The sequence below is a fragment of the Danio aesculapii genome, chromosome 13 (assembly GCF_903798145.1).
Source record: "Danio aesculapii chromosome 13, fDanAes4.1, whole genome shotgun sequence".
Taxonomy (NCBI): Eukaryota; Metazoa; Chordata; class Actinopteri; order Cypriniformes; family Danionidae; genus Danio; species Danio aesculapii.
Genome location: NC_079447.1, coordinates 32287270 through 32303656, shown reverse-complemented (window position 1 = coordinate 32303656; position 16387 = coordinate 32287270). Strand labels below are relative to the sequence as shown.

General features: G+C 33.7%; 1 protein-coding gene across 1 annotated transcript in view; it reads right to left on the bottom strand.

Moving 5' to 3' along the window:
- Positions 1–16387, bottom strand: part of lrpprc (leucine-rich pentatricopeptide repeat containing) — a 116147-nt gene that overhangs the window by 72733 nt on the left and 27027 nt on the right. Inside the window, exons 14-21 of the mRNA XM_056470505.1 lie at positions 15793–15862; positions 12083–12110; positions 11940–11997; positions 8407–8513; positions 5162–5239; positions 4844–4900; positions 4641–4754; positions 3066–3196 (exon numbers count right to left, since the gene is read on the bottom strand). Of these exons, the coding sequence (XP_056326480.1) occupies positions 3066–3196; positions 4641–4754; positions 4844–4900; positions 5162–5239; positions 8407–8513; positions 11940–11997; positions 12083–12110; positions 15793–15862 (643 nt within the window). The remainder of the gene's footprint in view (positions 1–3065; positions 3197–4640; positions 4755–4843; positions 4901–5161; positions 5240–8406; positions 8514–11939; positions 11998–12082; positions 12111–15792; positions 15863–16387) is intronic.

Genomic DNA, 16387 nt, shown 5'->3' with positions numbered 1-16387 from the left:
ATCGAAATTACAGGTTTTCATGTGGACCGCAAAAAATGCTTTTATTATTTAGAGTTTTTGTCTCGTTTCAAGTCAAATCATCTTAAAATTATTAAAAATCCCCACCATTGATCCTGAACGTTGCCTTTTTCTTACTGAATGACGATTCTTCACTAACCCTGACTTTGAATCAAAAACAAACTTTTTTCTAAGGATTAACAGCTCCAAAGGAAACAATCATCAGTTCCTGGTTCCCTCCGAATCTCCTGTCAATTCAGCAATGGTTATACTATTTAATAATAATAATACATTTTATTTACAATGCGCTTTTCTAAAACTCAAAGCGCTAAAACAACATAGAAATCAAACGTGCAATAAAATACAAGTATGCATTAAAAAAATTCTAAAATATAAACGCATGATAATCAATAATCTAAAAATGAAGTCTTAAAAAGATGAGTTTTTAGCATCTTCTTAAAACTAGCTAGTGTGGAAGCATTTCTTACAGAATAAGGGAGAGCATTCCATAAGCTGGTTGCAGCAACATAGAAGGCTCTCTCCCCCATTGATTTTAGTCTACAGGGTGGCTGTTGAAGGGTGAGAGTATCAGAAGACTGCAGGGAGCGAGAAGGTGTGTACTGAGACAGTGTCACAGATATTGGAAGGAGCTGTACCATGTACAGCTTTATACACAAGTGTGAGTGTTTTAAGACATTGCTTGACTAGAACAATCCACTGCCTTATTTAACAGAGCAAAGATTTCAACAATTCTTCATTGGAACCAAATACATGACAATTTGAATTGAAGTGATTTATATGCCTTAAGATCTTCTTTCTGTTTGATCTATTTAACAATAATTTAATTGGGCCCTTTTTTTCATGTATGTACTTTTCTGACATTATGTATATAGTTTTTTTTTCTCCTTTTTATACTTATTTGCAGGTTTCTGTATGCATATTTGTATATATTCATATATGTGTGTTTGTGTGTACATACATATAATTTGTCATTTTTAATTTTGTTTCATATTGTTATCAATCATGTTATACACATTGAACCAAGTCAATTGTGAGGAATTCTGCAATTACCATGGTTGATAACCAAGTTTACTAAAAACTCAAAGTTTAAGTAAAAAAAAAATAGTTAAAAATCAAGCAGCATAAATATATTGTCTTGTTTAATAAAAATATAGTCTTGTTCTCAAAAAATAATATGTGAAAATTGAGTGAGTTTTTTCTTAAAACAAGCAAAATAATCGGGGCGATGCAATGGCGCAGTAGGTAGTGCTGTCACCTCACAGCAAGAAGGTCGCTGGTTCGAACCTCGGCTGGGTCAGTTGGCGTTTCTGTGTGGAGTTAGCATGTTCTCTCTGCGTTCGCGTGGGTTTCCACCGGGTGCTCCGGGTTCCCCCACAGTCCAAAGACATGTGGTACAGGTGACTTGGGTAGGCTAAGTTGTCCGTAGTGTATGAGTGTGAGTGAGTGTGGATGGAGGTTTCCCAGAGATGGGTTGCGATTGGAAGGGCAACCGCTGCATAAAACATGTGCGGGATAAGTTGGCGGTTCATTCCGCTGTGGCGACCCCGGATTAATAAAAGGGACTAAGCCGAAAAGAAAATGAATGAATGAAGCAAAATAATCTGTCAATTGGGTAAGCAAAATAATCTCGTTTTTGCTTTGAAATAAGATTATTTTGCTTGTTTTAAGAAATAAACTCACTTAACACATTATTTCTGAAAACGACAATATTTATTTACTTGTGTCGTTTTTGAATTTGGAGGAAAAACAAAACAAAAACTTTAAAGGCTGATTTATACTTCTGCATCATATGATCCGTGTGACCCACGGTGTATGCCTTGAGTGTATTCATGCTTTTATACTTCGTGCTGTTTGTGTTGCTTTGCAGCGGGATTTTATGTTCAATATGTGTTGAGTTTCTTCATGGGTGTTTTGTTTTTTTCTGAACGCTATCCTAATGTACAACTAGCTCAAACTTGCTCATTCTGAGGCGGGAACTGGTGGATGTGCAACCTCGTTAATCATAAGGTAAACACGAAACAAAAGTTTCTAAATGGAGCTCCTTCATGTGACTCGACACTTGTAGACAATCACTTCAACAGGTTCGTGCAGCTCTAAGCCCAGCCCACATTCGTCAGCGCTAAAAGCCGACCAATCCCAGAGTGTGCGCTACACGCCGTCGCAACGTGTAGTTAAATTTTTTGAAAGGTGCACGTCAGCGTGAGCGTGAAGTATAAATCAACCTTAAGTGCGCATTTTGTCAGTAAAGTTGGTTCTGTAATCAGTTGTAACTGTCCAGCAGCTGCTTCCAGATGGAGCAGTATTTACCAAACAATACCATAGCTCAGTGACTAAGCAAAAAAATAATAAATAAAACATTTCCCACACAATTTAAGGTGCGATCATGAAACTGAAGATAATGATTCTGAGATTTGACAGATGATTACATTGCTTTTCAGTGAGCTACAGCTCTGTGTTGCTTGTTGCTACAACTGAAAGTATGTGAAAATACCACATTTAATAACTCCCTTCATGACGTCAGTCAACTGTCATGATATAAATCTTTCTGTGTGTTTTCAGAGTAGTGTAATTATTAGTCAATTGAATCAATGAAAGCAGTTAAATTCAGTCTGATTTCCTTGTCCTCTTCTTTGCAGCATATACTGTATGCAGTTTCCCTGGCCTTCGAAGAATATTTACTACCAATCCCAGAGCCATGTGCATGAGAATCAATGCTTTTTCCAGAATCTTCATTTTGATTTCATTTTAATTTATCACGCAGGCTTATTCACAAGACCTTGATGTATGATCAGGTGTCTGGTATTAATTTTGTTTTGCCTGTATGGTGTTTTTCAGACTCTCAAATAACATATAACTATGGTGGGTGAACTATGACTTTTAAAACATTGTCATTTGGTCTGTGAACTACATTTCATGTTCTACAGTCGTACTGTGAGTGAGTACATGACTTTTAAGAGTAAGTAAATGATGCTTATTCTAATTACTTGGTTAACTATTTTCCTTTCCTTTAAAATACATTTGTTTAATGAAGTGAACGTCAAACTCACATCTCAATCTTCAGTTTGAGAGCTTCCTCAGCATTATCATGTCGACAGCACAGATTGATGAGAGTGGCATAAGCGGCGGGCGTCATGTCATCCTCATATTTAGATTTCAGATTCAGAGCTTGCTCCAGTTTCTGAAAACAGAGACAAAGTTACAAGGAATATTATTTTTATTTTATTTTTCAATGTGCAAGCTATTTTCTCTGAATACCCAAGACTTCATTTGCTATAAGTAACAACATGATGGATTGTTTTTGTACAGCTAAAAGATACTCAGGGTTTTTGCAGGTTTCACAAAGTCGAATTTAAGACTTTAAGACCTTTTTAAGACTTATATATGACTAAATGCTAAGAATTTTTTTTACTGGTCCAGCAGAAAAAAAAAATCTTTTTTACTTGCTCCATCAAAAAAAATAAAATAATTGTAATTAATTATTTCTTAGCCACATATTTTAAATGATGTCAAAACAAGCAGACCCTAGTTGTTTTCAAACATTCAAAAAACGTAATATTATAATAATACCAAATGTATAACAGACTGCTATGAATAGAGTTTTTTCTAAAAGTTTTATCGAGATGTATTGTTGGCAATTGTATGTGTGTTGGATCGATTGGGTAGCTTTGCATAAACAAAGGAAAATTAAGACCCATTAAAAATGATTTAGAACCAACAAAACAATACTTCAGCGAATTTAAGACTTTTTAAGGCCTAAAATTTTGTTTTTGAAATGTAAGACATTTTAAAACACTGCGGACATTTTAACACTCATGTAGGCAGCAATGGTCTATAGTTCTGCTTCATTGCTTTCTTATTCCTTTATATTGCTCTGACTACTAACTAATTTAATCTTCAATAATGTTAAACTTTAAAAATAATCTTGCAGACAAGAATTTACTTTAGTTATTATTGTTCCAATAAAGAAAAACACAACTTAAATGATATAATTGCAAGTAAATTTACAGAATTTTTATGTAATCTATCCCTTTAATTATATGCTTCTGCACATAGGTTTTGAATAAGCAGTAGTAAATCTTCAAAAATTTAGTTTGGTAAGTTTGGGAAGCTTCTTATGTCGACCAAGTCTGCAATTATTTGCAAAAACATACAGTAAACTAGTAATCTTGAAAAATAACATTTTGTAAAATGTGTTGGGTTAATTGTTGATTATTATATCAGTTAAGCTCTATAAATGATAATAAAAGCCTAACAATCCAAAACACTATAAGAAATGGTCGTTCCCAACTGAGCCTGGTTTCTCTCTAGATTTTTTCCTTCACTTTTGTCAATTGCTAAATTTTGTTCCTTGCCACTGTCGCCGCTTGCTTGCTTGGTTTGGGACTTGTGGAGCTGTGCATCGGTGGATTTGCTCTTCAGTGTTTGGACTTTCAGCAGTGAAGTTTAAACCACAATGATCTGAACTACAGAAAACTGGACTGACACAGGTTCAATCTACTAGAACTTCTATGTTAATCTGCTTTGACAATCTTCACTGTAAAAGCGCTATAAAAATAAAGATGAACTGAATCGAACTAAACACTAACAACACTCATTGGTAGTTATTCAAGAATGGACCTCACCTCCTCAATACTCAGGAGACTGATGAGTTTTTTGAGGGTTAAATGGGCAGGTTTGCCCTCAGCTTTTTGCTCTGCCAAGGTTTTCTCCAAGGCAGATGTTCTTCCCTCAGAACTCTGTTGCAAACAAGAGAATAGCTGACTGACACATCTCAGCAGATACATTGAGCTTTTGGTAGAAAAAAACAACGAACGCACACACTTACTCTAAACATCGTCACCTCAGTCAAATCATCCTTCTTATCCACAAGAGCAAGAACATCCTAAAAGGTATATAAAAAAGAAGCTGCTTTATTAACAGTATTATTACAGACCTGACCACAATAATTAAGATTTGGCATTGCCATAATGTAAGGGTAATGCTATGTAGCTAATATAAGTATGTGTGATAGACAGTTGATTCATAACCACTATACATATCTTTTATTTTGCTCTGCCTAACTTGTTGTCCACCAGGCAACAATCTAAAGTATGTATGTGTATTAAAAAAAAAGATCATAAAAACATCACTGATTATAAAATACCTTGACAAGCTCTGGAACATGGTGGGACTCCAGAATGTTCCTGATTCCTCTGAAAAGATTCACGGAGATGTTGATATTCTGAAAGAAAAGCAAGACAACAAATAAACAGCATTGAAAAACACCATTAAAAGAACAATAATCACAGTCTATCACAGCTTCCATGTGTTTTTTTGTTTGTCTTCTGATCAGTAATGACTTTTAAATTATATTACATTGTATAGCAAGTAATTAAAACTTTAGATGTATAATAATAATAATAATAATAATAATAATAATAATAATAATAAGCATGACTTGCTCTAAGTTTTCAATTATTTTTATTTGCCAAGCTAAACGTACAATGAACACTGAGCAAACAAATTAGCCAGCTAGCATTTATCTAACTTGTGTACTTTCTGCAATTTACAGAAAGTAACTGTATTTCACTTATTCTACAACTGCATTTACGTTAAATCTCTTTGGGATAACATTATTTTTTATGTATCGTCCTTGTTTAAATACGATTTAATTTTGTCTTTAAAAGATATATTTCTACATTAGCCCATATGTTTTGGTCATGTGCCAGATTATCTATATTTTGGTCAAATATTTTTTTATCTTACTCCAGAATACTTTTGTAAAGATGTTTGTGCAAATCCCTTAACTGCTGTCTTTGGTATTGTATATGAAAATAACAATTTGTCAAATAGTGAATTGGACTGCATTGCCTTAATATCTCTCTTAGCAAGACGCTTGATTCTAATCAATTGGAAGCAATCATTTCCCCCTTCTTTTAAACAGTGGGCCAATTATGTGTTGCATTTCATTAGTTTGGAAAAAATAAGAATCAGTTTCAATGGTTCCGGGTCCAAGTTCACTGCCATGTGGCGTCCTTTCACAAATTATTTCCAAAGCCAAATGTAACTGTAAGTGGACAAAATGATGCTGATACTGTCAGGTTTTGCTTATACTGATGTTGTCTTCATTTTATTTTATTTTATTTTATTTTTTGTCTTTGTTTATATGTACACAATGTTAAAGCACTGTTTATATTTATGTTGTGTTGTTATTTTTTGCAGATTAATGTATGTTTCTCGACTACTTAAATAAATAAAAAAGGGGAGAAAAAAAAAAAACACATTCTATTAAAATATGTTTTATCGTCAAAATATTCTTAAACAAGTCACAGATAGGTTTCTCTTCCACTTTCAATAAATATGTGTATGTAAAAAAAAAAAAAGATTTATTTCTGTAATTTTCTGGCAGTGATCATGCTCTCGATCTTATCATTATCTTTGTGTTACACTCAAAAAAATATTGCTTGTTCAAGCTACTTATTTAAAATAAGCTAAATCAACACAATTCTTGAGATTTCATTTTTTTTTTACGTTTATTCCACATAAATTTGTTAAAAGTGTTAGGTTAAATTAATCAATTAGTGTTGAGAAAACATGAATGAATTGTGTGGAACCCTGCATTTTTTACAGTGTACATTGTAAATGTTTTATACACAAAAATACGTTCCTAAAGACAATACCTAGATTTAATATAGTCCTTGCTGAAATTGTTCATTGTTGAATTTCTTAAACTTATTATTATTAATAATAATAATAACATTATAACTAATAATAATAATTAGAGGTTTCTTAAAGATTATGATAATATTTTTCTTAATGATTAAGGATTTGTAAAAAGGCTTTCTCTTACCCAAGTTTTGTTATTGTATTTTCAATACAGTGATGTCATTTTTCATGTATTCAATAAAAAATAAATAAAAATTTGCCAGCTAGCTTAGCCTATATGCTAAACAGAGCACAACAGTCGACTGTGCCTTTCACAAGCTTCATGGGACTGTGGTACTTTCCTTTATAAATGGGGATTAGGTTCTATACCTTAGCTTCTTTTCATCTCAGATTCTCATTTACTTTGCTTCAAATCAAAGTTTGTAAGGTTCCGACTCACCTTAAAGCTGGTTAGTTTGATCATTCAGAAATTGTACTAATATGCTTATTTGGTACTCATGAAACATTTCAAATTATTATTATTATTATTAATGTTAAAAACACTTTTTAACTGTAAATCATTTTTAAGGATTATTTGGTGAAATAAACTAGAAAGGAACAGTATTTTTCTAAAAATGTAAATGTTTAAATAACAGTATAAATGCTTTTAACATCTATTTTATCACTTTAAAGTTTCAAAAGATTCTAAGATTTTAACAGATTTGTTTGAGTAGAGCATGAATTAAGGCGACATTAGCACCGTTTAGCTTAATTGTGGACAAACCTGGATAATTTTGAGCTTTTGTCAGCTAATTTCATCTTTAATGTTTAAAATCATTTTTGGGGCGGAATAAAATCAGTGACGTAGCGCTCGTCTGCCTGTCCAGTGATGACGTACTGGTTTCTCATTATTATTCATAGCTGAGTTTTCTTATCCTATGAGAAGAGCCTGCTTCTTAATTAATCATGAGAGCACAAGCTTTTCCAAAGACAGACCTGCCAAACTGCGAGACCCCGCAGTATTTAGCCATTCATGTAATGTCGTATGTGTTTGTTTCCATGATCCACAAGCTTTATTGCAAGGCTTTCCCCGCAATGCTATCCGGGCTACCGATACAGCCAAGCTGTTTGTGTGCAGCAGCAAGAGAGCTGTATGAGAATTGGACAATGGCGGACTTTGTCTTTTATCAGTTGAGTTCGTTACCATTCAGACACATTGCCTATATCTGTACTGCTGTGTTCACCTATGTTTAAAATGGGTTAATGGTTGAAGTAGACATAGCAAGAGATCTGCAGCACTGCTATCCACTGTGTCTGCATTCAGACCCAGGGATTCGAAGAAGAGAAGTCCTCCTCATATAATATTTATATAAACATGAATATCTTTATAATGATACAACAAGTTGTGGTTATGTGTATATGAAATTATGAATTACCTATCATATATGTAGCAGGGCATTAAATTACTAATAGTTTATTTCTTAGTATTTTAATTTTGTAAACTATAAAATCATGCGTCTCCTCACGTTTTGTGTCTGATTTTTTTTGACTGATTTTGTGAGCCAACTGACAGTTGTGAGCTTTGCTCCTCTCTTTTTCCCCTGCTCTGCTGGCCACGCCCACTCCGCCCTCTACTCAAAGTGCTCCACGCCCATATCAGAGCATTTTTTGAAAAAATTCTGAAGTAGACTTGAACTGAAAGAGAGCGGTTTCATGACCATTTAAGGCCTACTTAACAGACAGTGATAGTGATTAAAAAGTTACCATGTTCTTGAGAAGGCCAAAATACTCCCTTATCCTCTCCTCATTGCTCTGCAATTCCGTCTCGCTCATAGAATCAATCAGATTGTAAAGGAAGTAGCCCACATTATCTGCAAAAGGAGAAAAGAACCATTTTCATCACTTTCTGTAGTTAAATCCATTATCAGAGTCACATAAACGGAGCTTCTCTAACACCAAAAAATAAAAACATTGCAATTCAGCTCTTAAAATGTGTGTGTTGTGCTGACTCTGGCAGCTTTGCTCAACTCTTGACTGAAGTCTGTGTAAAGCAGTGGCTGGCAGCTGACAGCCTCACGCACACACCAGCGTTGTGTATGCTGATGGAATGAGACAGAGAGACGGTCTCCATCGCTCCCACCTGCTCGGACACCAGCGCGGAGGTCTGTACCAGTGCAGCGAGATGACAAACAATCGCCGCAGCTCTGTTAACTCAGCGCAGAGTCAGCAAACAGACACACACACACACTTAATGCAAAGCAAAGCTGTCAGGATGAACTCCATCACTTCTATCCCTTTCCCAACAGACCCGCATAAACACACACAAGACAGACAGACAATACTGGTGGAGAAATCAGTTTACAGGACATGCAGGTATAAAGATTTACAAGAATACTGATTCCTGTTTTGTTTCGTGTACACCACCAGAACGGGTGTCACCATATTTCCCAGAAAATAAACCTAACAATAAACGTCACCTGATCTGCATTGTTGAGGAGAAAAACAAAACACAACGTTGTATGCGCATGTCAATTTCAAGTCAAGCCACATTTCACTCTAATAATTTCATTTGGTTACAATTTGGTTATTATTTTGTACAAAATTGTTTACTTTTTTGGTTCGTAAATATTGTCAATATTTTTCAGAAGGTCATGATTTGCACTCATTAAATATTTATTTTGTATAGTTTTTATTTTACGTTCTTCAGGCCATTCGGCACAATGCCTTCCTCAGTGGGTGACGCAATCCTCTCCCTTCCGACTGTCGGAATTTCATTGCATTGACGTAGACATGAATAAGTGAATGATAATAACCGATATGTTATTTTCCTGTAAAATAATGTTTTTCAAGGTGAAGGTAAATATTACTTGGTGTGGTTAATTATAGTATATTGAAATTAAAATGAGATTGTTTTTAATTATTGGGTGGCCGTCTAACTAATGACGTAATGTGATTGACTGTGGGATAAAAGGGTGGAGTGAGAGGATTGTGTCTCACACTGAGGAAGGCATTGTGCCCAAATGTCTGTGTTTTGTATCACCTGAAGAATATAAAATAAAAACCATACAAAGCAATTACTATTTTGTACTGAAATATAACAAAATAAAACATTTACAAACATTATAAACTAATATTTCAGTGTAAAATAACTAGGATAACTAGTATAAAACAAAGTATTTTAGTTTCCTTCCTTCCAAAAATAAATTCTTTAAATTATTCAGAAATGGAATATGATTTTTCTTAAAGTATTTTTGTAAAGTAAATACAATTGTATAGTTATTATTACAGAAATTAGATCTTTCTATGTCAATATCATTATTACTATTCAAACAAAAGCATTACTTCAGTCCAAAAGCATTATCTGTGTAATGAAGCCATTAGAATAAAGTAAAAATTTACCTGATTTAAGTTATGAAATATAAAGAAAATAAAAATAAAAAGCTTCTTTTCATAAAGTTGAAGTCAGAATTATTAGCCCCCCTGTTAATCTTTTTCCCTCAATTTCTGTTTAACGGAGAGAAGATTTTCTGAACACATTTCTAAACATAATAGTTTTAATAACTCATTTCTAATAACTGATTTATTTTATCTTTGCCATTATGACAGTAAATAATATTTGACTAGATATTATATAGAAGTGACTAGACACTTCTATACAGCTTAAAGTGATACTTATAGGTCAGTTATCTTAACTAGGTAGGTTAGGTTATTTAGGCAAGTTATTGCATAACAATAGTTTGTTTTGTAGACTATTGAAAAAATATAGCTTAAAGGGACTAATAATTTTGAAAATGTTTTTTGAAAATTAATAATTCTAGCCGAAATAAAATAAATTAGACTTTCTCCAGAAGAAAAAATATTATCAGACATACTGTGAAAATGTCCTTAGTTACCTTACTTTTAAACATCTTTTGGGAAATGTAAAAAAAAAAAAAAAAAGGGGGAAGAATTCAAAAGAGGTTTATTAATTCTGATTTCAACTGTATATCTTTAAAATATGACAGCTAATATCACATTAGCATGAGTGCAGTTTCCTGAGTGCCAGAGCAAACATGACGGAAAAATCTATAGCGATTTTACAATCTACTCAATTTATACAAATCGATTATACTTAATGTAATGTAGAGGCAAGCAGTATTAAAGAGATAGTTCACCCAAAAACAAAAATGTTGTCATAATTTACCCATCCTCCACTTGTTAGAGCCTTGTTTAAATAGCATTTTCTCTGTTAGAATAGAGGAATAGAATTCTCTCTTAGAATAGAGCAGAGATGCCCAAAGTAGGCCTACACTGTAAAACCCAACAGTCAACTTTATCAAATGAAATGAGTGTAGTTAACTCAAAATTTACTGAAAGTTAATTCTACTCATTTGAAAAGAGTTTTGAACTCAGTGTTAAAGTTATTGAGTTAATTAAATACCTCATTACTTCAACTTAAATGAAGTTCACAGTTTGAGTTGCCTTAACTTATGGAGTTTACAGTACTCAGTTGGTTTGAGTTCTCATTTATTAGGATTAGTTTTTGAACTTAAATTATTTGTTGCAATCGGTTTCCTCAAACAGTTTGAGTTACCTTAACTTTTTGGGTTTTACAGTGCATGATAACCTTTGATTTGGCCCGCCATCCCGTCTGAGAAGAGATTTAGAATGGATGTCTTCAAGAGAGATTGTAATTTCTTATTAAACATAACCTTTTTGTTTGTCTGTTTAATTGTTGGGCTACAAAAAAAAAAAGTCAACTGAAATGTAATGTTTTAATTAAATGTGCATGAATTAATTTTTAAAAATGTAAATATTGTCACTCGAAGATAGAGGACAATCGATGAGCAAATCAAAGCAAAGACAGGCACAACTCGTGTATTTATAAAGTAAAGTTTTTTATAAAAATTAATAAAAAAAGGTCTAATTATTAATAAGTATTTTTTTTTTCATTTATATTTTGATATTAATAAACTAGGAAATTACCATAGCAGCTTTAATGCAATAGTTTGGTATATTAACCTCCGGTCCACCCCTTCAATCAAGTTTGGCCCTTCATAAAAAAAATTTGGGAACCCCTAGAATATAGAGGAACAATAGAACATTTACTGAAGAATATAGGGAAAAAAAACAGCCATTGACTTGCACAGTATTTTTTGTTTGTACTTTTTTTCCATCATTTTTCAAAATATCTTGTATGTGTGCACAGAAATTCATAGAATTTTAAAGCACTTGACTAAGTAAATGGTGATGAAATTTTCATTTTTGGGTGAACTATCTATTTAACACTGTACAAAAATATATATTTTTTAACGCACCAGAAGCATTATGGCCATCAGCAGCAAAGCGGGCATCTTTATAGAGAAGCTCTGTGATCTGTAAATAAGAGATAAACATGTGACTTTAACTACTTTTCTTTTCCATTATCTTCAAATGAAACTTTTCTTGGATTTGCTCTTACCTTTGCCATGATCTCCACATTCTGAAACCTGTAGGGGGCAGTAGAAGATCAGAGATGACTCGCATGCAGACAGATGAAAACAGGAGCAACTCTAAAACAGAACACTTCGCCCTAACAGCTGCCAGCCTGACAGGGATTTCTTTGACAATTTATTTGATAAGATTCCAATATCTTGTAACCTAATTAGCCTTTTAACAAATCATTCATTAGAATATTTACATATTACACTTAAAAAGAATTACTTAAGTCAATAAACTATCTAAAAATGGAGTAAAACAAGAAAGTAATAACAATTACAGTTAACAGTTATGTATGAGTTATTGTTTTTTTCATGTTTTTATAAAAGTCCCATTGACTTTTCTGTTTACAGTGGTTTGGAAAAGTCAAGGTTAAAAAATAAATAAATAAAAATAAATTAGTTTAAATTTTCTGTTATACAGTTCCTAAGGTGTATGTAAGGGTTTTAAAATGGTTTGTAATGTGTTGTAAAGAAATCTGTGTTCTTAAAACTAATGAAGAGAACAGAAGTTAATTATTTAATTGAATTATTTAGCCTGACATGTTTTCTGTTCTAAAATATTATAAATGTTTCCTAAAATAATATATATTGTGTTCAATCAGGGAAAACGTTGTTGTTTTTTACCCAGACATTTAAAAAGGAACTTATTTTAGAGCAATAATCACAATACCGTGAGACCATGAAACCTTGATATTCTATCCAAGGTTATCATACCATCAGAAACTTAAACCAACCCATGCTTACTCCAAACTGAATCAAAATATATTTTAGGATCATAATAGAAGACAAATCTAATATAATTCATAACAACTTCATATAATTTATTTCATACTAACATCATCATAATATATTTACAGTGTTTATGTTTTAGAAACTTTATAAAAGGGATAGCTCCCCCAAACATAAAAGTTCTGTCATCTTTTACTCATCCTCCACTTGTTCCAAATCTCTTTGAGTTTCTTTCTTCTGTTAAACACGAATGAAGATATACTGGGGAAAAAACAGCCATTGACATCCACTGTATTTTTTTAGTCCTGCTTTGGATGTTAATGGCTGCTTTTTCCCCAACATGCATCACACAGGGTTTCAGCAGGTTTCATCAAGTTAAATTTAAGACTCATTAAGACCTTTTTAAGACCTTTATGAATGAAATTTTAGCCTTATACAGGGCTAAATGCTAAGGATTTTTTATATATCCCAGTTGGAAAATATTTTCTTTTGCCCTATCAAAAAATGATTATAATTGAATACATTTATTAATACAATAATAATAATAATAATTTAATAATAAAAATGTAGGTCAGTATCTTCAGCAGTAAATAAATGGGGAACGTTTAAACAAATGTTACTGTAAAGAATGTAATTTAAACATTATGGTAAATGGAGTTAAAAAATGCTATTTTTTTTAAATAAAAAGTTTTATTGAGATTGTTGGTGATTGTATGAGTGATAATGGCCAGATTGGGCAGCTATACATGAACAAATTTAAATTTTATAAATTAAAAAAAAAATTAAGACCTGTTAAAAAAAGATTTAGGACCTGCAACACAATATTTCAGTAGATTTAAGACCTTTAAGGCCTAAAATTTTACTTTTGATATTTAAGACATTTTTTAAAGACCCCACGGATACCCCGATCACAACATCTTGTTTTGTGTTCAAAAGAAGTAAGCAATTCATAAAAGTTTACAACCACTTGAATGCAAGTAAATAACGGCAGAATTGTCATTAGGATCAACTCCTCAGTGGTAACGTACACAAACCCACATCTGTTCCGTCTACACATTTAGAAATCAGAATGCAGTGCTGGTAGTGCATGTTGTCGACGGACAGCACTAGACGAGGAAAGCAAAAAAAGATTTAGCATTGTTTAATGATTAAATTATCTCCTGACCTTGACTATTACAAGAGCAGGTCAGTAAGGAGACAAGGCCCCGACAGCCCCCTCTACCCTTCTGACAACCCCAATTACAAAGCTGACATCCATCGCTGCCGGCAGCCTCCCTGCTCTGCTTTCACATCTAAATGCTTTGCTAAATACAGAGGACAGAAGCATCTGCTGCCCTACAGCCTCCGTGCTCAAATCACAGTTAAAAACAGCGCTGCTCCTTAAATATTGAGTATGATGCCACAGATTTTACTGAGTGCACTAAATGATCCCAGAAGAAAATGACGTGATAAATGAAACAGTAGGACAAGGTTTATGAGTATGCGTGAGGAATGAGGTGATTGTTTGATGGAATAAAAAAAAAAACTAAAGAAACGGTGACAGCGATGTTGATCGGTGAAATTTCAATGTGGGCATTTGGCATTCGGGTGAGTTAGTAGTCATTCAGCATTGGATAGAAAGGCGAAGAAACAAAAAGGACAGACTCGATTTGCATTCTTTCCATGTTGTAATTGGGCTTGAGATGACTGTGTCCATATGCATGAGGTGACGAATGAGTTTGTGTCTAGCCAAAAGGCAGAAAAAAAAACCTACTTGTGCACACACACTCGCATGCAGAGTTTAGCTGCGTCCCAAATCGCATACTTATGCACTATTCTACGCCATTTTGTAGTATAAATAGTGCAAGTAGAGCGTTCGCACTGAAAACTCTAAAAATAATAAGTGCTTTAATTACCCGGATGATGCACTCATTTAGTAAAATGAAGGGTTTAATGTTAGACACTTCACGCACTCAACGACCGCAGGATTGGCATCGGGCGCACATGTTGGATAACTTTGGCTGTTTCTCAATATGCGTTCTTCAGCGGTCTTGCGTCCTCGTGTAACGTCATCATCAGCTGCCAAAGTTCAGTTCCAATACTCAAGACCGCAAGAACAGAGGACGCGTGAAACTTCCCGGATGTGTTCTTGATATCAAGGATGCACCCATGCAGATTTGAGCACCAATCTCACTCTAGAAGTCCCAGAAGTCATTGCGACTGGAGGTGGGAAGCGCAGCCTTTTATTTAGATTTATTATTAAAGTTCAGAGGTATCACTTATTTACCTCAGGAGTTTCCCTAAATGAAAGGGTAAAAGTAAACATTACCATGAACCTCTTAATAAAGGAATAAACACATTAAGGTTGTTTGTTTGCTGAAATTTGTATTAAAATCTGTTTTATTTATATTGTGCAACGTATATTTATGTTTTTAAGCATAGTATATATTTTGAAAGGGGAAAAACAATAAATCGTTGTATGAATGCTGCAATGTTTAAATAATTTCCCATTAAAAACGCGTGAAGGTCACTTGACCGTCAAGAAGAATGCAGCATCTCATTTCTCACAGGACGCGTTCACTGTTCTCGTGGTCTCCTGAGTTCGTTCTTCCGAGGACACCTGGCAAGACCGGTCTCCACAAGAACGCAAGTCCATTCCCTGCGTTCTTGAAATTGAGAAACAGCCTCTATTTATTTTGGATGGTGAAAGCAAAATTCTCCTTCGAGAGTAAGTATAGCGCCTCCCGATGGTGAATGCGGCAATACTCACGGCAAGTATTCTTTGATAGTTTGGTTATTTATTTCACTAATTTGGCAACCATCAAACGCCATCACGGAAACGGTTTGAATTTCCGCTTCGTAAAAAAACATTAGTGTTCCATTTGGGACGACACTACATACATATACTATGCTGTTGAGTGTGTAAGTGCATAAATACATAGTGCATAGTGCATGAGTGCATAGTGTTTGTTTGGTTACTCACCCTTTAAATCCAGCGATCAGACCGGCTCTGAAAACACTGAGGTCGATGGTTGGGAGAGCGGGTGAAGACACTGCAAGAGTGGGAATATATAAGTGAACATTTCATATAGTTCACAATATTTAATAAGATCTTTTCTTTAACATATTTAGGAGGGTTTGTACTTCTGCTCATGTTGTTTCAATACAATTAATACTAGAATTCTATAACTACTAGAATGGTCATAATGGTTATTCTGATGATCCAAATTGATTTTATGTTATTTAGCATCTATTGCCATTTTAGAATTAAGCTTTGAATGTCTGTTGTCACATGTTATAAAGTCATTACCCTACAAGTCATATCTTTTTGGTAATATCGCCTTTAATTGTTTACAAGTTAACAGACTGCCCTCGAATGCATCTGTGTACCTCAATTAATCCAGCAAGAGGACAAATGTTTTTATCACTACAGTAAAAATGTTGTTTTTGAAAGTTTGAAAGACATGTCTCAAGTAAAGTTTGATCTAAAAGTTTGAATTTGTTTGTCGAATGTTGCTAACAGAAGCACGCATATTCAGAGGCATGGGACTATTATGGCCAATCAAGGTAGACGTCCT